This window comes from Lissotriton vulgaris, chromosome 10 (assembly GCF_964263255.1).
Source record: "Lissotriton vulgaris chromosome 10, aLisVul1.2, whole genome shotgun sequence".
Classification (NCBI taxonomy): Eukaryota; Metazoa; Chordata; class Amphibia; order Caudata; family Salamandridae; genus Lissotriton; species Lissotriton vulgaris.
The window spans coordinates 361,077,972-361,101,629 of record NC_141698.1 but is presented as its reverse complement, the minus strand read 5'-3'; the positions used below and the strand labels follow the sequence as shown (position 1 = coordinate 361,101,629).

At 46.7% G+C, this 23,658-nt stretch overlaps 1 protein-coding gene across 2 annotated transcripts in view; it reads right to left on the bottom strand.

Moving 5' to 3' along the window:
- Positions 1 to 3,155: 3,155 nt before the first annotated feature.
- Positions 3,156 to 23,658, bottom strand: part of NPRL3 (NPR3 like, GATOR1 complex subunit) — a 426,334-nt gene continuing 405,831 nt past the window's right edge. For both annotated transcript variants that reach the window (XM_086941146.1, XM_086941147.1), the window contains one exon: positions 3,156 to 4,155. In XM_086941146.1, coding sequence (XP_086797272.1) covers positions 3,990 to 4,155 — 166 coding nt within the window. In that variant the 3' untranslated portion in view covers positions 3,156 to 3,989. The remainder of the gene's footprint in view (positions 4,156 to 23,658) is intronic.

Below are 23,658 nucleotides of genomic sequence, written 5' to 3'. Positions count from 1 at the left end.
TAGGACAGTAACAGGAGCCAATTGAAAGATGGGCAGAGCTTCTATACCGTACCTCAATACAGCATGCCTCGCAGAGAAGAGCATGCGCTGCCCAGGCTTGACGTAAAAACGAACCCCCTGCACAAACCATGCATTGCTGACAGTAAAACATATCAGATTAGCTGACTGATGAGGTCTCCGGTCTTTGTGGAGATCATTCCTAAGTAGACCGCACCTCGCAGCTAGAGAAATGTTACCTTTCAGCTGCAAAGGTCTAGATCTGCTGATTTATTAATACATTCTCACTCTAATTCACTGTGTAATTAACCCCACGAAGCTGTGGAGCCTGCACAGAATTGTCTTCAAAGCTAATTTCTTTCACCATTTTTCAGAGATCCAATATATTTTACAGAAACTGATTATAGAGACAAGGACAACTTACAAAAGACACTGCACTGTGCCGTGAACCAGCAGGCACAGCTTGGTAGTACACATTGTGGATGCTTTACTTCACACCCAATATATTAAAAAGTGTAAAAGGTTTACTTTTCAAGTCCACTGACCCACTATAGGGCAGTTAAGAAAATCCCTCAACTCCTAATAATATGAATCACAAACTTCTTTTGCCAACAATTGATGGAACTAGTAGAAAACCGGGAAGAAGAAAACTGAAAAAGGGCCCCACTTAGTTAAGCCTATTTTCAAACGTGACAGCTAAACTCAACCTCATGAGAGAGGGACTTCAGATGCCAAACAGTAAACCTCACTTTACATTTTAAATATGGACCACCGATCAAGAGAAGAATGAAGAGAGGGGAATGGCGAACCACCTTGCTCAAATAATCTTTGCTAAACAAGCCAAAATTTTCAAACAATTGGAAGAGATGTAATAACTAAAGGTCACTAAACTTCATCCAGTCGTATTCAGAAAAAAACTGAAATTGGGGTAAAGTAATCTCAATGCACTAGAGATAGACCACATTAGTCAATATTAAAACACTGCATAATAGTAAAAAATAAATAAATCAGGGAAAAAATACAGCCAAAAGTCTACCTCCACTGATTCCCCTGGTGGACAGAAAAGGTCATTCAGTCAAATATTTTTTTATTTATAAGTATTTACTATTTATATGGAGTTCCACATTACATTATTCGAGGTATATTCAAAGGCTCTTTTCTTGAGTACCTTTGATAGAAATAAGGATTGCATACGTCCAATTAGGATCAAACCACAGTATATTTTTAACAAAAACTTAGTTTCAGACATATTGCTGTTCTACTCTGGGTACTCCTAAAAAGTCAACTATGACGCAACATCGGACTATGACAAATGTGCAAGATGAAGACTAGTGTTTAGATCAAAAAGCCTTCCGCAGTGAAGATGCTCCTGGCGAAAATCAATATATTAGATTAAAATTTTAGTCAAACAGAATTTCTGTGTTCTCAACCATACTCTTTCAACCCGCTGCTTTAATACTGCTTCTATAATCAAATCTTGTTACAGTGTTTAATAACACTGAATGAAAAGGAAATCATATTAACATGTGAATCCATCATAATCTACACTAGGGAATTACTGAGAAATGTTTTTCAATATTATTGAAATGATCACATTTACTAAATGGAGCAATACAGAATATGTCAAAGTTAATTTACCAATGTCTATGTCCAGTTCAGCCTTGCTGCATGGAGTACTCATTTGCTTCCAAAACTAACCTGAGGAATTGGACTTAATGTTATCCATGCATATTTTTTTAGCTCAAGACAACATGTCGTACAGTGATTTGTCATTTACATTTTGCGTCTCACGCTTGTAAATTAAGAGTCAGTGTCCTTACGGGGGACATGGCCCGAGCGTGCATCATGGCCGCCGCCTGAGAACGGAGCTTCAAGCCCTGCCATCCGCCACAATCTGCTGAGCTGAGGCGATCCCGGCCCTCCTGCAGGCCAGGACTGGCCATAGCGGGCACCGGGAAATCCCCCGGTGCGCCGCACGGGTGGGGCCGTTTTTGGACCCCTGGGAGCTGTTTTTGTTACAGGGCCGTTTTTGCAGCATAGCCCCGAGTGGGGAGGGGGGGCCGGTTGAGCACTTTGCCAGGGCCGATTGTGGTTCCCAGTTCGGCCCTGCCCCCCTAGATTTCCTGCTGTGGGTATTGTGGACCCTGGGTGTCCGGGCTGCCAGGGCCATCTCGACCAACCTGGGTGGTGCCAGCGGATTGCAGGCCAGGTTCCTGGCTGTCCTGCCTTTCCTGTGCCTGGGGTCACGTTGGTGGAAATGGCAGCGTGCCTCATCATCATTTTGGGGGGGTCCCTCCCTCCCACTTGCTCTCTTCATGCGTCATCTTCAGCAGGGGCTGCTGGGGGCCCCCGGGGTACACTTCCCTGTGCAGGACTAGACTCCTGGACCCCCTGGGGACTACAGTGGTGCACGCCAGCTGCTGCCACTGCTCCCTGGCCTCGTGCTTTGCATCATCTGGGTGTGCACGTGGTGCCCCGCGGGAGGCTGTGGGGGTAAGCGCTTACTAAGCGCCCCCCAGGATGATCAGTACCCACCACATTAGATCCTCTTCTTCTCCCGTACTGCTCATGCTGCCCCCTTCTTCTGCCAGAAGTGGGAGGCCAAGCAGGCCCAGGCAATGGGACACAACCTCCCCGCCAGCCACAATCGGGGGCAGGAAGTCGGCCAGGGTGATGCCTGCACCTGTGGAATCCCCAGAGAGAAGCCTGGAGGCACATGGGATCCACCAAGGCACAGACAAGTTGGGAGCGATCCTAGCAGCGATCAAAACTTTCTTCCTCAGGACCCCCAGAAACTGTTGGAAAGGGTCACTCACATGAAACACTCCCTGGCGGACCTTCAGTCCCAGGCATCATACCTTCAGAAGCATATGTAGGACCTGACGAAGTGGGCGCAGTTACTGGAGGCAGAAGCGAATGACTGAGGGGCGCACCAGGCGCAGCAACATATGGGATCATCAATCTGCCGGAGTGGTTTGGGTGATATTTAGATGAAGACCACTATCTCAATGTAGAAAGTATATTCTTCAGAATACAAGTGCTGGATAAAGAATATTGTCCACAATAACATTTGATAACTTTTACAACACTTTCATTTCATTCTTTTGTTCAATGACACATAAGAGGAAACAGACAAGAAAAAAAAGACTATTACAAAATACAAAACAATTAATTTAATCATGTTTTTCCTTTTGTTTTAGAACTTCAAATCAAACAAAGTCAATTACATTATCTACAAGAGAATGGGGTATGCACAAAATGCTTTGCATGTCTGCATATTTCAATTTATAGTCTGCTATACAGATTTCATAACTGCCATTTGCCTAGTATTTAGGTTGCTTGCCTTTAAAGTCAATAGTAAAGAATAACATCTCGTATGTGAGGCTTGAGGAAAAGGCAAGACAAGAAAGCACTTTTAATATTCCCAGAGTGACAATGTGGCAAATTACATTCAGTAGTAGGTACAGTTTCCCAACACCTCGGTCAACAGGTTTGAAAGATGTTGTAGACTATTGCTAAAAAAAAAAATGTAGTCTGCTGACATTTTTCACTTTCTTTTTAAGATCTTATAGAAGTTTAATCACCTAATATCACATCGATTTATTCATCATCACCAAAGTGGTATATACATATTTTAACAAAAATAAGTTAGTAAAGCAAAACACTACGCACGTTTTTCAATGCAATTGAACAACTTTTATATATTTATTGTTGTAATTTTTCTTTCTACAAATGGACGAAGGACTCTTCGAGTCAGATGCATCTTTGAGTTTATAAAACATGATTTGCTTTTTGCTCCAAATATGAAGTGTTTAAATTACCGAAAATGTGCTTTAAAGGGGTATGAGAGACGATCGGCTGAGTCATAAAATAATTCACAAATATAAATCATTGTTATAAATTAAAATATATACAACATAAAATATATGCAATTTTTTTTTGAAAGCAGCTAAAATTGAATAATTTTACGCTGTCAAATATATGTACAAAAGTCACTTAAACAAAGCCTGAAATACAGAAATAACGGGATCCTCGTGGTTTGTCACTACTAGCACACTGCGGAACTTGTCGAAGAGCATGAGAAGTTGGGAACGGCGCATATTTTCATTATACATGATTTCTTCCAAGTGGTGTCGTCCACGAAAGTAGTGCAAAAGTCTGTAAGAACAGGAAAAACACAATTAAAATCTCAGAATATGTTCTTGATATAAAGCTTTCCATCACCATAATGTTATTACCATTATTAAGAATGTCTATCCGGTCAGCACTGTGCACAAGAAATATGTGTTTGCACTAAGTGTACAGGAGACAAGTCTCAGCTGCAAGCTTTGTGAATGGACAGACATGAGCCCATAGGGCAAAAACAGTTATCTAGTATTGGTGTCCAACACAACCGCCACTGGTGGGGGGGGCGAGGCTTGAAGCGGGATGGAGTCGGTCGAGTCTCTGTAGAGCTCCGGAGGTGGCGGCCCAAAGAGACATTTATCCTGGATTCTGGGGGTTGATGGGGGAACTCAAACTTCACTGGGGCGCCCAAAACCAGGAGCAGTTGGTGGCACTGTCTTCCCGGTGCGGGAAACCTATCCGGGACCGGGGATGTAAGCAGTAGGGCCCTAGGCCCTCATGCACAGCTAATCCCAACACAGACACATAGTGGAATGGTCTAGAACTGGCCCAGGACACGTACACCAGGCCACTTTTATTAGGAAGGTCACCCGACCGGTGACACCTGTGATGGATGGGTGTGAGGTGAGTGTGGAAGTCAACCCTCAAGGAGAAGTTGGTGGATACACATTCTTTTCTCAACATTAGACAGTGACCAGAGGGTCATTCCAGGGGAGAGGTGAGATACGATCAGCGTCTGTGGTGCCAAGATAGCAGCAGGCGGGAGAGTGGGGCCACAGAAGACGACCTGCAGTGGTGATAGTTGGAGGCTGTAGGTGGTCTGTGGCTGGAGCGATGCCTGTGTGACTGGGACCTGCGACTTGTGGAGGTGCGGCAGCACCGGAGAGAGCGCTTTGCCCGGGCCTCCAGTGTAAGGCTGTCGGCCCTCTGAAGGTGGCCCTGTCGGCATTGGGAGCGCCAGAGCTATTTCCCCATCAGGGGAGCTTACTGTGTGCCCGGGGAGTGGTGCAGGCAGGTTTGCCCAACTGCAGTGCTCAGATGAAGGCGCGCTGATGAGCAGTGGCATTGCCGGAGGCCCGCAGCACGGCAGAGGCGGCCACCTGTGACCAGAGGCCAGTGGAACGGGTTTGCTGGCAGAGCCTATGGCCAGTGGGGGTGCAGCTGCATTTAAGAGGGCACTTTGCCCTAGCCAGAGACTTGAGGCTGTTGGACCCTCCAGGGTGGCCCGCCAGCAAGGGTCTGGGGGTCCGACAGAAGTACACAGAGGAGGCCTTGCTTTAGTGGGAGGCAGCCCCCTGGGCTTGGTGTGCTCCCTAGTGACCCACAAGCACAGGATGGTGCTGACTGCCCAGAGGCCCTGGGGTCCAGCTATTGCTGCTTGCTGTGCTGCCAGTGAATGGAGGGGGGTGGGGAATTATTTTGCCCTGCGGTGGTGGCTTTGGTACTTCATGCTCCCCTTAGGTACCTCCTCGGGGGCTCCAGTTGGCTGTGACCTGCGTGGAGGGGGGATGGGCTCCTGGGGGCGGGGGTTGTGGCATGCCAGCTGTGGGTCGGACCTGGCCTGCTGTACCCAGAACGAGGAGGAGCTGGATGGATTGTGCTGGCTGCATGGAAGACCTTGAAGCATAGTGTTAGCTCCCCCCTGGTCTAAAGTGCACAGCGCAGAGAGAGCTGTATCCTCAAGATGGGCCGCACGAAGGGAGATTTACAAGAGCGTCAGGAGGAGCCTGGGTGCCTGCTGGTGAGCATGGGAGTCGACCTTTGGATGGACAACCCAGAGCCTGGGGGCCCACACAGCAGCAATTTTTGCGCTCGTCCAGGATACAAATGTGTCTCTGGAACTTAACATTTACATGGGCCTACCACATGAAACTGGCTGACAGAAATAGGGCCACAGAACACACACTCAAGCAGATTATGCCACAGCTGGGTGAAGCCCAACATCACCTCGAGAAGCTGAAGGCAGATAATGCTACCATAACGGCGAAATCTGATGATTTGGAGGGCTGCTCCGGTCGTCATAACGTTCAGTTGGTGGGGGTCCCGTGGAGGGCAGAAGGTCAGTCGACTGAGTTATATGTCAAGGACTGGTTGGGCTCAGTGGTACTAGAAGGGCGTTCATCAAAGCTGTTTACTGTGGAGAGGGACCACAGCTGCTAGATAGGCCCGTCACCCCAGGCGCTCCCACAAGAGTCATTGTGGCGCGGCTCCTGAACTTTTGTAACTGGGATCATATCCTGCAGGTTGCCAGGGCTCACAGACCTCACTTGGACGGCGGTTCGGTTAATGTTTATTTGGATTACGAAGGTTCAGAAGCAGAGAGTCTTACATTGAGATTAAGAGGCAACTGAGGTCCTTGAATCTTAAATATGCACTTTTGTTCCCTGCCAAGCTTTGCGTCATGGGTTGGAGGGTTCCCATTTCTTTGGAGCGCCGGCAGTAGCCTGGGGACAGGCTGGAGGCAAAGGGGAGCCTGGTTCCAGGCCGTCCAGAGGACAATGGCAAGGAGCACTGGACGACCAAGAGACCGCAACAGGGGAAGTGATGTAGGCCTGGGGCTACCCCCACCAGCACAAGCAGAGACTGAAAGGGCGAGGGTGGTCGCAGAGATCCAGGGTGGCCATGCCTTGCCTGTGGGTAACAGGTGGTCTGCGCTGGATGTTGATAAAGAGGCTGACAAAGATACAACGGATGGGGAGTCTCCTGCCACGAGGGCAAAGCAGAGCAGGGGGGCTGCTAGTGGTTACTCCTGACTGACAACCTGATTGTGTGGCTGGACACTGGGTTCTGGGGGCTGTGGTCCGCCTCCTATCTTGTGTACTTGTGGGCGGGGAGCAACAGGCCCCTTGAGCATTGGGGGTAGGTAGTTTTTTCAATGTAATTTTTTTTTATTTTCAAGAAGGAACCAGAAGGACTTTCCTCACATACACAGCATGTCGCCTACAACCCTATATGGTGGGTACGTTTAAACTCATTGCACGAGGATGTGGGGTGATTCATGTTGGGGGATGGGGTTGCTTTAAGGCTAGACAGCGGCTATGGTGGCAAAACTTTGAGTGGACAGATCTTGACTGGCTAGAGGCAGGGCACAAGGGTTAGGAGAGTCGAACGCCCGCGGTTCGGAGGCTGGTGGCCTGCAGGGCCTCTCCTGGAACGTCAATAGTCTTGGTGGAAGCATAAAGGGGGAGTGGTTACAAAATTGATATCTAGACTTGCCCCAGATGTAATTCTGTTACAGGTGACCCACTTAGTGGGCAATAGGTATGGGCTCTTTAACAGAGGGCCTCATGACTAGTGAATAGTGAAGGGTTCTCATGGGGCTCTATAAGGTTAGAATTCTGCTTCCCAAGACCGTCCCATTCCAGATAGTGAGGATGTGGGTGTCTTAAAGAAGGTGTAGGGCAGCAGCCTCCGGTACCTGGAAAGCCCCCCACCCTCACCACAGTTTTATCAAACCTCCAGCCAGGCTTGCTGACTGAAGGCTTGACCGGAATGGGAGAAAGGATGGTGGCTGTGCCAGAAGCCCTCACGATTTTAGGGGGGTCTAAATTTGACGGCATAGGGAGACTGAGATAGGATAACACAGGCCCTAGAGTAGACATGAGCCTGGCTATGTTCCTGGGGTCCATTGGCCTAGCAGATTTGTGGCGGGTGCAGCATCCCGCCGCAAGGCAGTTCTCATATGCGGCTAATGCTATGCATTTGCTTTCCAAGATGGACTATCTTTTGGTCCCTGTGCATCAGACTGATTGGTGGGAGGATGTGCAATACCTGCAGAGCGGTATCTATGACCACTCCCCAATGATGGCGAGGGGGGGGCGTGTCTCCATGGAAACTAATGGACTTGGGCACAAGGAAACATTAGGTGGAGAAGACTACTAGGTATTTTGAAGAGAACAAGTGGTCGGCATCCTTGGGGTTGTGCTAGGGGCGGCCTACGAGACTGTAGTTCAGGGCCATTTGATCTCGAATTTGGTTGGGAAGGAGATTGAGGGGGAGTGCTTGGACCTTGAGCAGAAGTTAGTGCACAGGGAGGCTGAACTTTATGGTCTCACCAATGTGGGACCTGTTGATCAGAATTGAACAGGCCTGTAAGGTTTACAGAGCGTTGACAGACCAGGAAACAAAGGCCCGATTTCGGGCAAAGCAGGGGTGTGTGTGTGAATTTGGCTATAAGGCCAAGAAAAGTGACACGGTGAGATAAATGTGAAGAAGGGCAGAGGTAGGTACGGTGCCTGAGTGGCAGTGACGGAGCCATGGTGGAGACCCGTGGCCATTGCAAGGAGAGGGAAACCAGTAAGCGGGTCGTCTATAGCCTTCACATTTTCGAGACGGTGCATTGATTGCTTGAGTTCATCCTGGATTTCCTGACTCTCACCCTTGTGTGGGAGTACCGGGAGGGTCTAGTGGCTGAGATCACTGGCTTGTAAAATTGCAGAGGCTCTGAGCCATTTGCATAGGGGTTATGCTACAGGCCCGAAAGGCCTCCCACCTGAATTCCTTAAGTGTCTCCACGACCCAGGTAGTGCCTCACTTAGGGGAGCTATTTAGGTGCACAAAACGGGAGGCGGAGTGGCCAGAGGACCTGTGACGGGCACTGATCGTCCCCATTTACAAGGAGGGGATCCAAGCGAGGTGTGTGCATTCTATCACCCTATTTCCCAGCTTAATGTGGCGGTGAAAATACTGGGGAGGGTACTAGCAAGCTGCAAGCTACGGGTGGTGGATTCTTTGGAGAATGCAGACTAGTTGTGCTTTATGCCATATAGACGCATGTTTGGCTGCCTGGCAGGTAGTGGGAGAATGGGGGATCCTGCGATTTTCTTATCATAAGATGCAGAGAAGGCTTGTGACTCTCTGGAGTGGCCTAACCTGTGGGTAGTGCTGGAGAAAATGGGGTTTGGCCGTTCTTTCCTGGGTTGGGTCAGACTTCTCTATCATCATCCAGTTGCACAGGTGCAGGTGAATGGTGTGTGGTGTGTGGTTGGAGGCCATCTCCATAGGGAGGGGTACTAGGCAGGGTTGCTCGCTCTCCTCATTGCTGTTCGCAGTGGCGCTTGAGCCACTTGCAAACTAGATCCATGGGGATGCCCAGGTCGGGCCCTGCAGTGGGACCCAGACAAGGAGGATGCAATAAACGTATATGAGGAAGACATACTGTTTTACCTGGGGGAGCCTAGGAGGTCTTTGTGGCGCGTTCTAGCGATCCTGAGGGTCTTTGGGAGTACACTGGACTGCAGATCAACTGGGATACATCTGCTGCATATCCCCCCTCCCCCTGTGCCCCCCCCCCAGCCCAGTCCGATGGTTTCATGTAGCCGGGCATTTATGTCACGTCCGACCAGGAGTGGTTCTTCTGTGTGAATTTGGGGAGGAAATTGAAGCATATAAGATGTGAGTCACACACTAAGGGTGAGAGATCCATTTCGCTCCGCCGGTGGAGTTAGTGGAGTTTTGCCAACTCTTCATTACGTTTGTAATGCAGAGTTCCAGCAAAACCCCGCCAACTGTGTGGCAGAGTTGTTTCTCACGCACATCAAGCCAACTGTAAGTTGGGGAGTGTGACCGAGAATTGGCGTCCCAAGCCTGATTTTCAGGCGCTAGGATGGAACCTGGCGAGATTTTCTCAATACAGGTGGTCGTGCCCCTTCCCGGTCAGAAAGCTGCAGCTCAAGTAGAAAATCTACTTGAGAGGCAGCCAAGAAGAACAATAGTTACTTACCTGTAAACAGGTGGTTCTCCAGTATTGGTGTCTTTCATAGATTCACATGCCTGAATCATTCCCCGTCGTCGGAGTGGGAGTCCCACGGTACATAAAAAAGCAATAATATGCCATAATACATATAGCAAATATCAGAAGTACCAAACCAGGAAGTAAAGTAGCACCAGCTACAGTAGAAAAAACCTTCACAATCGTGACTATCCCAGTCTTTTTTTTTTTTTTTTGTCAGTCAGGATATCTTTATTCGACTTATTACAAGTCATACAAAGAAACAAAAACGATAAAACATAACATAGGATACATATATCCATACATAACCCAGCGTTTCCATAAGAACATTAAAACTACAAATACATGTTAAATAATATATACAATATTAAGACAAAACAAATTATTTCATAGGAAGCAAGCATAATAACCCTTAAAACTAAAACTATCCTAGTCATTATGTATTAGTCCAAACTGCAACCAATCAGGCGACAGCACCCACCAGAATGTTCTCCCCAGAGGTTCAGGCTCTCAGATTTTCTCGCACAGGAGTGAAACCCCATAATGCCTGAGTGAGTCTCTGGGGGGAGGCGGGCGGGTTGCATGTGAATCTATGAAAGACACCAATACTGGAGAACCACCTGTTTACAGGTAAGAAACTATTGTTCTTCTCCAGTATTAGGGGTGTCTTTCATAGATTTACATGCCTGAATCAGAATAGTAAGCAGTACTCCTAGCATAACGCTCGTAGACGACAGAGTATCAAATATATATATATATATATATATATATATATATATATATATATAGTATACATGTATAACAATAATCATCAACATCTGAATAACGTCTAAAGAGCATAGAGGAGGAGGTGGAAACAGAGGCTCACCTTATTTGAAAAGATTGCGCAGCACTGCTCTTCCAACCGAAGCATCTGCGTCGTCTGCTGAATCTAGACAGTAGTGTCTAGTAAAGGTGTGTCTGCTAGATCATGTAGCAGCTCTGCAGATCTGTCGAAGAGGCACACCAGCAAAAAGGGCAGTGGAAGAGCTAACCGCCCTTGTAGAATGTGCTCTTGGCAAGGCCTGTAAGGGTCTACCGGCCTGCTGATGACAAAGTCCAATTGTAGAGGAGACCCATCTAGCAATGGTCTCTTTTGAAACTGCACAGCCCTGGCGCTGCCGGCCATAAGCCACAAACAGTTGGTCTGTCTTGCGGATGGCAGAGGTTCTTGATAGGTAAAACTTGAGACATCTTCTAATATCCAACGAATGCAGTGCTCGTTCAGCCAGAGACTGTGGGGTTGGAAAGAATGTCTTGAGGACAACCGGCTCATTCAGATGAAAATCCAAAGGCACTTTTGGCATGTACGTTGGATTAGTACGTAGTACTACTGAGTCCGTGGTGAATTGGATGAAAGGCGATCTAGATGTAAATGCCTGAATATCGCTAACCCTTCTAGCAGATGTTAAAGCTAGTAACAATGACACTTTCCATGTTAAAAATTTCAGGTCCACCTTATGGATCGGCTCGAAAGGGTGACGCATGAGCTGAGTTAGTACGATATTCAGATGCCATGTAGGTGGAGGTTTCCGCACAGGCGGAAACATACGAAACAATCCTTTGAAAAATTGCTGTATGATCCGCACGGAAAACAAAGAATTTTATCCATCTTGACGAAATCTAGAAATGGCAGCCAGGAAGACCTTAAGAGTAGAATGCGCCAAACCCAATCTGGCCAAGTGCAAAAAGAAGGGAAGAATTTGCTCTGGTTTGGTATGAATGGGATGAAGACCATTAGACTGGCACCATGCACAGAAACGCCTCCACTTAAGTTTGTAGGCCTTGATCGTAGATGGAGCTCTGGCCTTCGTCAGTACCTCCTGGCAATCCTGTGGAATGTTTAAGTTTGCAAATTCCATGTGCTGAGGAGCCAAGCTGACAATTTCAGCGAGTTCGGGTCCGGATGGTACACCCTGCCCTTGTGAGTGGAGAGAAGATTTGGAATGCGAGGAAGTTGGATAGGGTTGTATTCTGAGAGAAGGAGTAGCTCGGTGAACCAGTATTGGCGGGGGCATCGTGGAGCAATCAGTATCAACCGGCATGGCTGCTTCTTCATCTTCTTGATGACTTTCGGGATCAGAGGTATCGGTGGAAAAGCGTAAGCGAATATTTGATTCCAACTCATCGAAAGGGCATCCCTGCACGAGTCCTTGTGGGGAACGCAGCTTGCAAAGTATGGGCATTTCCGGTTCTGGTGCGTCGCAAACAAGTCCAGATCCGGATGCCCCCACGTCTGAAAGATGCGGTCTAGAGATGGTTGATGTAGTTCCCACTCGTGAGTGCAGCCTGTGGACCTGCTGAGAGAATCCGCTAACACATTCGCGATTCCCGGGACATGGACAGCTGACAGATGGATATTGTGAGTCAGGGCTCAACTCCAAATCTCTTGTGCCTGGTGCGATAGCCGGGCTGATCTTGTGCCTCCCTGCTTGTTTAGATAATGCATGCAGGTGGTGTTGTCTGTCCGAATCAAGACTGTGGCGCCTTCTAGGGTCGCCTGAAAGGACTTCAGGGCTAGAAAGATGGCGTGCAATTCTAGCCTGTTTATGTGCCATCTCATTTGGATTTTGTTCCATTTCCCGCTGACCGTCATGCCTTGGAGGTGTGCACCCCAGCCTGTCATTGAAGCGTCTGTCGTCACTATGAACCTGGGCACTTCCGTGAGGAAAGAGCATCCCACTTGTATGTTGCAACCTTGACTCCACCATTGAATCGCTTCTCGCATTCGTGGTGTTATTTGTATGATATCCTCGAAGGACCCCGACACCTGTATCCACTGGCGACTGAGCTCCTCTTGCAAGGGCCTCATCCGAAGACGACAGTTGGGGGTGAGAAGAATACAGGAAGAAATGATCCCTATGAAGGACTTGAACGTGCGCACTGAAACAAACCTTTTTAACAACAGTGCCGCAGCAAACTGTCGTATCTTTTCCTGTCTCTCCTTTGAGATAAATACTTGGGCGAGCTTGGTGTCCAGTGTCGCTCCCAAGAAAGTCTTTCTCCTTGCTGGCGTTAGGTGCTGTAGCAGGGTTTCCGTTCTCCCACAGAACTGTGCATAGAGATCTAGAACCTCAGTGAGTTAGGATGATCCAAAACTCATCTCAGTGTCAGAAATCTCCTTACCTAGCTAGCTACAGTGTCTCATGGATCATTATGGAATGAACCATGTCTTAGACAAACCAGAACATGATCTTTAGAATACCTCAGGAATCGTGGAACACATGAACACTCTTTCGTTATATAATCATTTCAAACCAAAACTGGGAGTCAAAGAACACAAGTGCAAGTTTGAAATATTTATTATTCAATGCAAAGTTCTCAAACGCAGTATCTTGTATAATACCAAAATGCAGATTATAAAAATCAGAGTTAGCAGCATAGTCACTAATCCATAGTAAGCAAAAGGTGCTAGCATGTTATAATGCAAAACCTATAGAAATCGATATCACCTATATTTCGCGCACCCTATCTAGCATATTATTTTATATCTAAGAAGGTCTCATTCGGGCTTTAGCAGGGCGGCCCCATACCTCTCAATGTCAGTAGAAGCAGTTCACATCAACAGCTACCAGCTCTCTCCATGCGCAGCACCAAGTGTCTACGTTCATTCCGTGTAACTCTATCTTAAACCCGCGTAGAGCCCAAAATGTTGGCATCAACATTATTTGTGTTATGTCTAATGTGGTGCGAGGATCAGGCCTCTCAGCAACCTTGTGTTAGGTTAATCTTAGAGTGTGCAGCTCTCAGTGTGCAGACAGTTGTACCAAGTGTACCAGGCAAAGCTGATAGCATAGAAATAACATATTATTCTCAAATAAACCACCTCACCGCTTCTAGGGTGAAAGCTACAACAACAAGTATGTGTCGTGTGCAAAACTGAAGCCGAAGGCAAACCGGCTGTTTAAACATGTAATACACTCATGCTAACTTAACGCAATATATGTAATGAAGTATCCATATGACACCCCCCCATTGGTCCGAGCACCGTCAAACATAAGGGAAAAGGCAATACTAAATCAGACACAACAATTGAAAGCAAAGTTCAATAATCTTGAGCTAAAATAAGCTAAAAATATGTATGAATGAATATGTATGAATGCCTACAGTGGCCTCAAATCTAAAAATAAAAACAAAACTTTTGAACCAAAAGTCATCCACCAGGTCTCAAAAATATGAAACGTAGGACCAGGTTTCATCAATTCAAATGTTTGGAAGAAAAAAAACAAGGCACGTATCCGATTTCCAAAGTCATGTGCCACATTGACGTTATCCCCAGCGACATCACATGATTGTACTCTCCATCAGCTGAACATAGTCCATCCCTCCAATCCAGCGAGGGGAAACTCATATTTCACAACAAAGTATTCCTCCCAGGCATCTCACGATTGGAAAGTATATGCAAAGAAAGTTGCCACAGCCTCCAGCATGAAATCACTGCCATCATCCGAAAATAGTTCAGCAATCCAATTTAGCAATGGGAAAGAACATACGTGCTCCTCCAGCATCGGATCCTCCTGTAACGTCAGAGGACAACTCGGTGGGTTCACCAGATCGCTGTGTGTCAGAAAGGCATCCGCCGCTGCAGAAATCTCCCATTGGCCCAGAACTCCATTTATCGCTGCCAAGGCCATAACTCTCTCGCCAGAACAGATCAGCTCGTGAGCCACCACGGGACGCATTAGCTGATCAAAATCGACGTCAGGAGCAGTTCTCAAGCATAGGCACAAATCAATGGCCCAATCGAACTCGCAGCTCAGGCAGTGAAACACAGGTTGGACACACGTGAAGTCGGTGAACCGAAATGACAATCTATAGGCCGTGCTTAATACTGCAAGCGGCAATGTTCCATAGTAATTGAGCATCCGATTACGGCACAGTGTCAGGAGGCGTTGAACGGCGTCTTGCGCAGGATGGGCATCCATGTTTTATGAAGAAAAACACCAACAGAATGCCTGCGGCTACAGCCAGTAACACAGGTAATCCACCAAACAAACTCGAAAAAATAGTGTGGAAAAACGTGGGAATGATACCAAAAACCTTTTCAAACGTAGTCACGAGGCCACTGCTGACTAACTTGAAAAAATGTGCCAGCCCAGTCGTTGAAGAAGCATTAAATATCTGGTGTACCAGCTCGCAGAAATGAAACGGCAAATCAGTATTTAAAAGCGCCTGCACCTCTGTGCGGGTGTTGGCTATGTGAAGGACATAAGTTTCCCGGGCCGAACTCAGGGTCACTTGTTTTTGAGACAAAATGGCCCTTATTCTGCTTAAACCATTGAATTTTGCTTCCAAGGTTGGAATCCGTGGCCAGATGGAGACATCTGAAGAACCATGTGTGGGTGGGTATAGAACATTCTTGCAGCACACTACACGCTCTGATACAGTTACCACATATGCCACACCAATTAATAAACCACAACATAATTCGTTGTTTAAAAGCAAATAACTACCATTAGCTAATAATGTAAATGTGGGAACCACTGCTGGAACTGGCGTGCCTTTTAAAACACATGCTAAATTTGGGCGGTCCTGATTACAAGAACCGTGTAACTGAATGTGTCTGCATATTAATGAATGGTCAGGTGACTGTGTGCATTCCTCACCATTAAGATTCACTTCTTTCCCATCCTTCAGACATCTGTATGTGTATGGTAATGACCATGCCTCATGTAGGAATGCATTGCCTAGTGGTTCATATCGTCCTATAGCAATATACCGCATACAGTTAGTAAATTTATATAAAGGAAATGGTAATGTAATTAAACCATGAATAAGCCACGTGGCAGTAGTGGTTTCAGCAACAGGAAAATGCAAGGATTCTAGCTTCTCAATATGTAACATAGAAAATGATGCATCACGCATTGAAAGCATGCGCTGTTTTTCAGTAAGATTAAAAGGGGCGAAAAGGGATGAAACGTTCAATGAGGTCCAGGGAACTCGACCAGCCTTAATCGTCTGTAGAGTCCAGGCAAACTGCATTACAGAACGCAATTGATTTTGACCATGGTATAACGTGGACACTTCATCATGTACAAATCAACAACAGAAGAAACAATATTATCCAATGTGTAAATTCTGGAAGAAAGCATGTTAATACTGTTATCGACCACTGCAAGCACCTTTTCCAAATTTGCTTGATCAATAGCTCTCAGGCGTTTAGCTGCCTCAACTTGTGAAAATTTCCAAATCTCATTGTATATAGCATAAAGAAAGCGTTTAGATCTACCCCTAGCTGGGCCTTTTATAAAATCATTTAGGTCAATATTTTCATTCAACTGGGACAGATGCAGCTTAACTGCAGCCAAAGTGGAATGTTGTAACCAGTTCTGACACAATTTGCCTACTGAATAAGTAGTAACAGTGTGATCCGTTTCAAACCTGGGATCCGGCCTGATGTGTGTAAAACCTTCAGACAAACCCAAAAACCTACGTTGGCAAGCATCAGTGCTTCTTTGCCACAAAAGCCACCCCTCCGGATCAAAATGGGAAATATTAAAGGAGGAATTCTGCAAAAGTGCTTGTATCCCATTGATGGATATTGTAGTGAAATTACTCCAACCTGAATATTCTTCTAAGTCAGGGATAGTAGGGGTATTTAATTTTTTAGATGTAGCCAATCCAAAACACGTTGTTTGAGAAACAGTAGAATTTAAAAACAACATGTGATTCGGGATGAGACATGCACGATGCAAAGCCTCAGTGCCTTGTACCTGCCAATCTTTGGTACCCCAAACCGATTTAAGGTCAATAGCATCCTTCCATAACTCATAGCCATCCACAGATAACCTATCTAAAAAGGACTTTGAATACAGCAATTTTGTATCTGTAAGTCTAACTTTGGGTATGAATTTCTGGTTCACTTTAAAATAAAACGATTCAGGATTTGATTGATTAAAATCTGTAAAATAAGAGTATTTTCCCAGAAATGTACTTGAGCTCCCCTGTAAGGGAGTAGGGCAATGTTCCCACTGAGTGTAATTCACAGGAACCCTCCTGGAACTTGTCTTGTGTAAGAAATGATTCCCATAATGTTGATAACAAAACAAATCACCATAATTGACAGAATCTAAGTACAAATCCTCAGCATCAAAGGCCGCATAATATTTCAAATCAGAGAATAATGCTTCTACAGCCTGAAGATCCCAGTCATCAGAACGAACATTTTGCTTAATCACATCTCCCATGTTTACTCTAAGCACATTAGGAACATTAATAACTTCTGTGGGGCCATGTATCTGAAACCTAACCGCATCCCACACAATCCCATCAAGGACTGGCCAAGCAGTAATCTGTACTGAATGTAAGTCTCTCTTTAGTCTGTGTACTGAATGTGAGGAGGACAGAGGGGCCAATGTTCCATTAAGGTACCAAATTCCTGTTCTTTCTATCACATAATGGCCATCGATCAAGCGGAAAAAATAAAACACAAAACCAATTGACATAAAAAGATAAAATGAAAATAGTATCAGCCAAACGTATGTCCAAGGTGGAATTAGAAAATGTTTTTTAAACAACGTGGCATATTTTGCAATAGTCGATGGTTTCTTTGAAAGTTCCGAATCAGAGTCAAAAGAGAATCTGGACTGGTTAGCCAAACGGGCATGTAGGTCGGACATAGATAAATCAGCAGGATCTGCATAGGTCAGCTCATCAATGTTAGCAAGAGGAATAGTATTTAATAAAGGACTGGATAAAGCAGGCATCTCGAGGGACACCTCCTGATCTGTACCAGATGTAATAGCCAGCACAGAGTTCCTCACCATGGAAGGACAGGATGCTGCCGGTGTCATGCTATGAAGAATCGGCCACCCTGTGTGTCTTGACATTGTCAATAGAAATAAATCTGTTTTCTTTACGACCTGGAAGTGGTGGTAAAATGACTGTTCTTGTGCCCTTCACTCCAAGGACTCGAACCGGCGGTCGATATGAGGGACCAAACTCTTTCTTGTTATCGATCTTCTCTCGAACCAGTTCTCCAACTTGGGGTAGCCAGCCAACTACCGGGATCTGCAACGCATCATCCGATGTGGAGGGCAAGTGTTCCTTTGCAAGACTGTCTCTGGTCTTTTGTAGATCCTGTAAAACATTGCAATGTTCATCTACGTCAAAGGCCGCGGCCTGGGCCTGGCATCCTGCACCATCAAGGTCAGGGACGTACATCTTGATACCAAAGAGCATTTCGTATGGGGTCCGCCCACCCAGAGACCTTCTAGGGAGATTATTAAGCGCACGCTGCACGCCATAGAGGTGGGTCAGCCAGTTTCTACCAGTGCCTATAACACGGGCTGTCAAAGATTGCTTTAAGTCGCGGTTCATTCTTTCTACTACAGAATTGCCCTCAGGCCTGTAGGGGCTTGAAAACTTCACCTGTACTCCCAACAAAACCATAGCATCCTTATACGCCTTAGAGGCGAAAGCCGGACCCTGGTCCGAATGGAAAGTACCACAAGCAAAGATTCCCACAAAGACACGCAAATCCTTAATGACAGTTCGCGAATCAGCGCTTCGATGCGGCCATACCCATACAAAGCGTGTGCATGAGTCAACTGCTACTAAGATGTATTTATACGCAGTATCAGAAGAAAAAGGACCGCAGTGATCCAAATAAACACATCCAAGTGGTTTATTAGAGATGTACAACTGTGTCTGAGGCGGACGCGCAGCAGTAGAAGGCTTGATCTGCTGACAAATGTCACACATAAGGACATAATCGCGCGTCTGTTTGTACAGTCCCCGCCACCAGAACCTCTGTTGTAGCTGAGATACAGTGGCTGAGACGCCCGCATGCGCAGACGCCACACCTTCATGAGCCGCTGTAATCAGAGAAGCTCTGCGATCCGAGTTGGGAACTAAACGCTCTCCAACTTCAGGAATTTTCACATAAGGAACCTTATCGGGACTTAAGTGGTATGTGTACTTCGAAGGGAACCCCGCAGGATATTTACCTCCCTTCGCCGTGGCAGCAACAGCCGCCAAGATGTCATCATCTATTTTGCTTTTGGACCTCGTGACTGCTGCAACTAAGTATTTTGTTACCGCTGACTTCGCTGCTTCATCAGCAAGCGAGTTGCCAACAGCGTGGACCCCCACGCGCTGGTGGCCGAGAGTATGAATCACAAACACGAGCGGCAGTTTCTCTTTAAGTTCCGCCACTCGGACCCAGATCATTTTATGTTTTATTGTGCTACCCTTGGAATCACGAAAATCATTCTGAATCCAAAAGAACAAGTTCTCATTGTAAGACTGGACACAGTAGTAAGAATCACTTACGATTAAGGTCGTCACACAAGGATCAGCGTACTCCAATGCAAGCATAAGAGCACGAAGCTCTGCCAACTGTGCGGTGCAGTCCCCTAGCGTTTGCGTGTGCACAACACTGGACTTGAACTCATCGTTCACCATGGCACCGACCACAATGGCGCAAGCGGAAACGTAGGCGTGTTTAGAGCCATGCGCAACCTGCGCCGAACCATCCGTGTAAATGATACAATGGAAATCCTCCAACGGCCGCATTGCTAAAGGAGCAGGATGAACAAATTCATACTGTAAATACTCCTGCGACCGTAAAGCGGCGTCAAAAATAAACGTGACATGCTGAGATGTCAAGGATGTAGCCCACTGAATCCACCGAGGGTGCAAAGCTTTAGAATTAGGTACACTGGCTTTCGTGACCGCCTCCAAGGCTGGACACGGGGTGACAACCAACATGCGCTTTCCCTGCGACAGGGCACGTTCCTTAAGAATTGCCATCTGCACAGCCGTTAAAACTTTCTCCACAGTGGAAAAACGCAGTTCAGCCGAAGTGTACAAGTGTGACTTGTAAGCAATAGGTACAGTATCCCCTTCATTAAAAGTCAGGTACGTGAAACCCACCGTCCCAGGGATAATTCTTATCACCAGGTTGGTCTGGTTATCACGAGTCTGTAAGTAGTCAGAAGCTAGCATATCAGCCTGCAAGGACTGCAGAATGGCTGAATGCTCAGGCAGCCAGCATGATTTGGAAAAAGATGGTTGTACCAAGGCATATAAAGGCTTGATACGCTGGGCATATTCCGGAATGTATGTCCTCCCGAAATTTAAAAAACCCAGCAAAGACTGTAATTTTTTCAGCGTTGTCGGAGAGCGCAACTGCGCGCACTTCTCCAGGAACTGAGGAGCCAATCCCTTTCCTTCATGGTTAAGTTCATAACCTAGAAACAACACTGTGTACTCCGCAATGTGCGATTTTGCAAAGTTAAACTTGTAACCCATGTCTGCAAAGTTACAAATTATGCTGTTTACTCGACACAGATGCACCCAAAGCTCGTCGTCTGTGAGATAAATATCATCCACATATGAACATGCAACTGGATCGAAACTCTCTAAAAGAGAGACTATGCGGGCGGAAAACACTCCAGGACTATTTTTATATCCCATTGGGAGTCGATTAAACTTTTTTTGTACGCCGCCGCACGTAAAACTGGTCCATTGGGAACTTAGACCATCTAATCTATGTGCATAAAAACCATTGGAAATGTCAAGCGTGGTTTTGAACCGTTTACGCTCAAGACTATTCACTAGGGCAGAGCCGTGAGTATTCTGTACTGCACAGTTACGGCAATGCGAGTTCAAATGCCGGTAATCCAAAACCAGACGATACGATCCGTCCGGCTTGTTGACAGTAAAAAGGGGATTATTCATCGGTGACACACACGTTTCAATTACACCTTGATATTCCAATTGTTCAAGGATAGCCGCGACCGAAGCTTTAGCTTCACGCCGTATGGGATATTGGGGTTGTGGCTGCGGCTGTGACCGTAACGGAATCTCATGGCTAGGGGACAATTTATCCCAGCCACACTGATTCCGGTACACAGCCGGCGCAAGCGCCAGAGCCCACTCTTCTGCAAAATGCAGCGCTTCCACTCTCGGCACAGTGTGCGCGAAACTGGGGAGGATTACCTCCTCCCCTCGCGGAGCTGCGAGAACAAAAGGTGGGGGCCAGTCAGCCTCCGAAAGCAAAATGTCATTCGTATCCGAAAGATTTTCCCAAAATACCCCTTTTACAGTTCGCTGCATGTCACCTTCAATTAACAGGACAATTTCAAAAAGTCTTTCAGGGGGAGCAACATGTGTATCAGCTGTTTCAATCACAATAAAAGTCTCAGTCGCTGTCACCTTCAACAGTGGACGGAGGGCCTCTCTCACTATGGTAATCTCCGCCGCGCTGTCCAGCAAGTTCAGAGCCCACGTCAGATTCCGAAGCCGCGTTCTCACTATCTGGGGCATATCGATGCGCCGTTAAGGCAGCGACTTTCTTCTTGGCAAACTGCGGTCTCTTTGGCGTAGAGTCGTCCCGCTGATCCCCTTCACTTCGTGTGCGGGGCTGGCCACGTCCTTGCTGGCCACCCCTGCCCCTGCCGCCCCCTCCACCACCGGTTGACGGAGCCGATGAGTCCTGAAAGGAACGAGGAGAGCGTTGGTCAGATGCCTGATATCTTTCAGGCGATTTAATCGTAGCGCGATCGCGCAATTCATAAACTCGCTCTGACTGCGCAGGTTGTGAAGGCGCCGGACTCGAAACCTGTGTCTGTTGTTGTTGTTGCTTACCATGATTCTGCTTTTTAGGCCAATTTTGTTTTTTGGACCTGGGCTGTCCACCTGTTTCCGAAGACTGTCCCTGGGGCTGCTTCTTTTCTTTTTCAAGAAAAACCTTTGCACCCTTAGAATTGCGGCCAACCGTTTTATAAGCCGCCACAATAATTTTTGCCAGCTGACGGGGTTTCTCGGCATCGGGAATTAACGCCAGACCATTGGCCACTTGAAAGTTCACAGCATCCCCTTTTACATTGGCAAGGATAATACCGCAAACTGTCTCAAATGAACCGTTCAGGCGCATACCCAACTCAACCGCCGACTCAGGTCCGTGATCATCCTGAACACGTTTGAGGATCGCAGACAGGTTCGACACTGTCGGTGTGCCAAAGCACCTCGAGTAAACCGCTGCAAAAGTCTTACCCCATGTTTCACAGTCAGCAAGTTCAGGGGCTAAATCCTTCGGTAAACTAAGCGTAAGAATCCGGTGTTTTTCACCCGGAGTCGTATTAGGAAACACAGCCTCTAGCTGGTCGAATTTCTCGGCAAGCCAGTAAGGAAAATCATCCTTATTGTCTGGCTTTCTGCCCATTACGGAATTCACCAAGACAGGACTGATTTTCAAACCAGCCTGTTCCGCTCGAAGCTGCGCACCTGCGGGGGCTGCGCCATGTATATTACGACCAATGTAATGAACAAGCGCTCTAATCACGTCAACCGCGACATCATGCAGACGCCGCAAATCACCCACATTACAAGTGGCGCGATTAGGATGAGGAGTAAATCCGCCCAAGGCGGGCCAGGCTGTGCCCGGAATGGACAACGGACCTAACCTCGGAGCCGTTAAAGAGTGGGGTAGGACGCCACCAAACCAAACTCCGTGCTGCCAAGCATCGATAGGTACTTCCAGTGCCCTGTACGGAGCATAAGCCGCCGGTACAGCCGAGGCAGTGTATGAATGGTAGACGCCCGAATTAGCGTTTACTTCCGGAAACGTCACCCAGGAATAAAACAATTCGTACGGGTACGCGTGTTCCGCACTCACCACTAGAACCACAGCCAAACCTTCCGCCGGGACATTATATGCCCGCAAGTGGTCGCGAACCGCGACGCGGCTATGCTGCGCTATGTCCACGGCCATGGTAGCACCGGAAGTGAAAAATAAAAGACAAAGAACACTTTGTAGCACAACTGGGTAGTAATTCAAAGAAACCGTTTAAAGTAGAATTCAAGCTTGAAAAGACCTATTTCAAAAATAGGTAGGTTTTTCCGACACCACCGTTTACCGGAAACGGGAATGAAGGTGTTAAGGTTTGAATGATATACTACTCGAGTGTCATGAAATACGGCCAACCAATCCGTTGGGCGCCATGTAGCAGGGTTTCCGTTCTCCCACAGAACTGTGCATAGAGATCTAGAACCTCAGTGAGTTAGGATGATCCAAAACTCATCTCAGTGTCAGAAATCTCCTTACCTAGCTAGCTACAGTGTCTCATGGATCATTATGGAATGAACCATGTCTTAGACAAACCAGAACATGATCTTTAGAATACCTCAGGAATCGTGGAACACATGAACACTCTTTCGTTATATAATCATTTCAAACCAAAACTGGGAGTCAAAGAACACAAGTGCAAGTTTGAAATATTTATTATTCAATGCAAAGTTCTCAAACGCAGTATCTTGTATAATACCAAAATGCAGATTATAAAAATCAGAGTTAGCAGCATAGTCACTAATCCATAGTAAGCAAAAGGTGCTAGCATGTTATAATGCAAAACCTATAGAAATCGATATCACCTATATTTCGCGCACCCTATCTAGCATATTATTTTATATCTAAGAAGGTCTCATTCGGGCTTTAGCAGGGCGGCCCCATACCTCTCAATGTCAGTAGGAGCAGTTCACATCAACAGCTACCAGCTCTCTCCATGCGCAGCACCAAGTGTCTACGTTCATTCCGTGTAACTCTATCTTAAACCCGCGTAGAGCCCAAAATGTTGGCATCAACATTATTTGTGTTATGTCTAATGTGGTGCGAGGATCAGGCCTCTCAGCAACCTTGTGTTAGGTTAATCTTAGAGTGTGCAGCTCTCAGTGTGCAGACAGTTGTACCAAGTGTACCAGGCAAAGCTGATAGCATAGAAATAACATATTATTCTCAAATAAACCACCTCACCGCTTCTAGG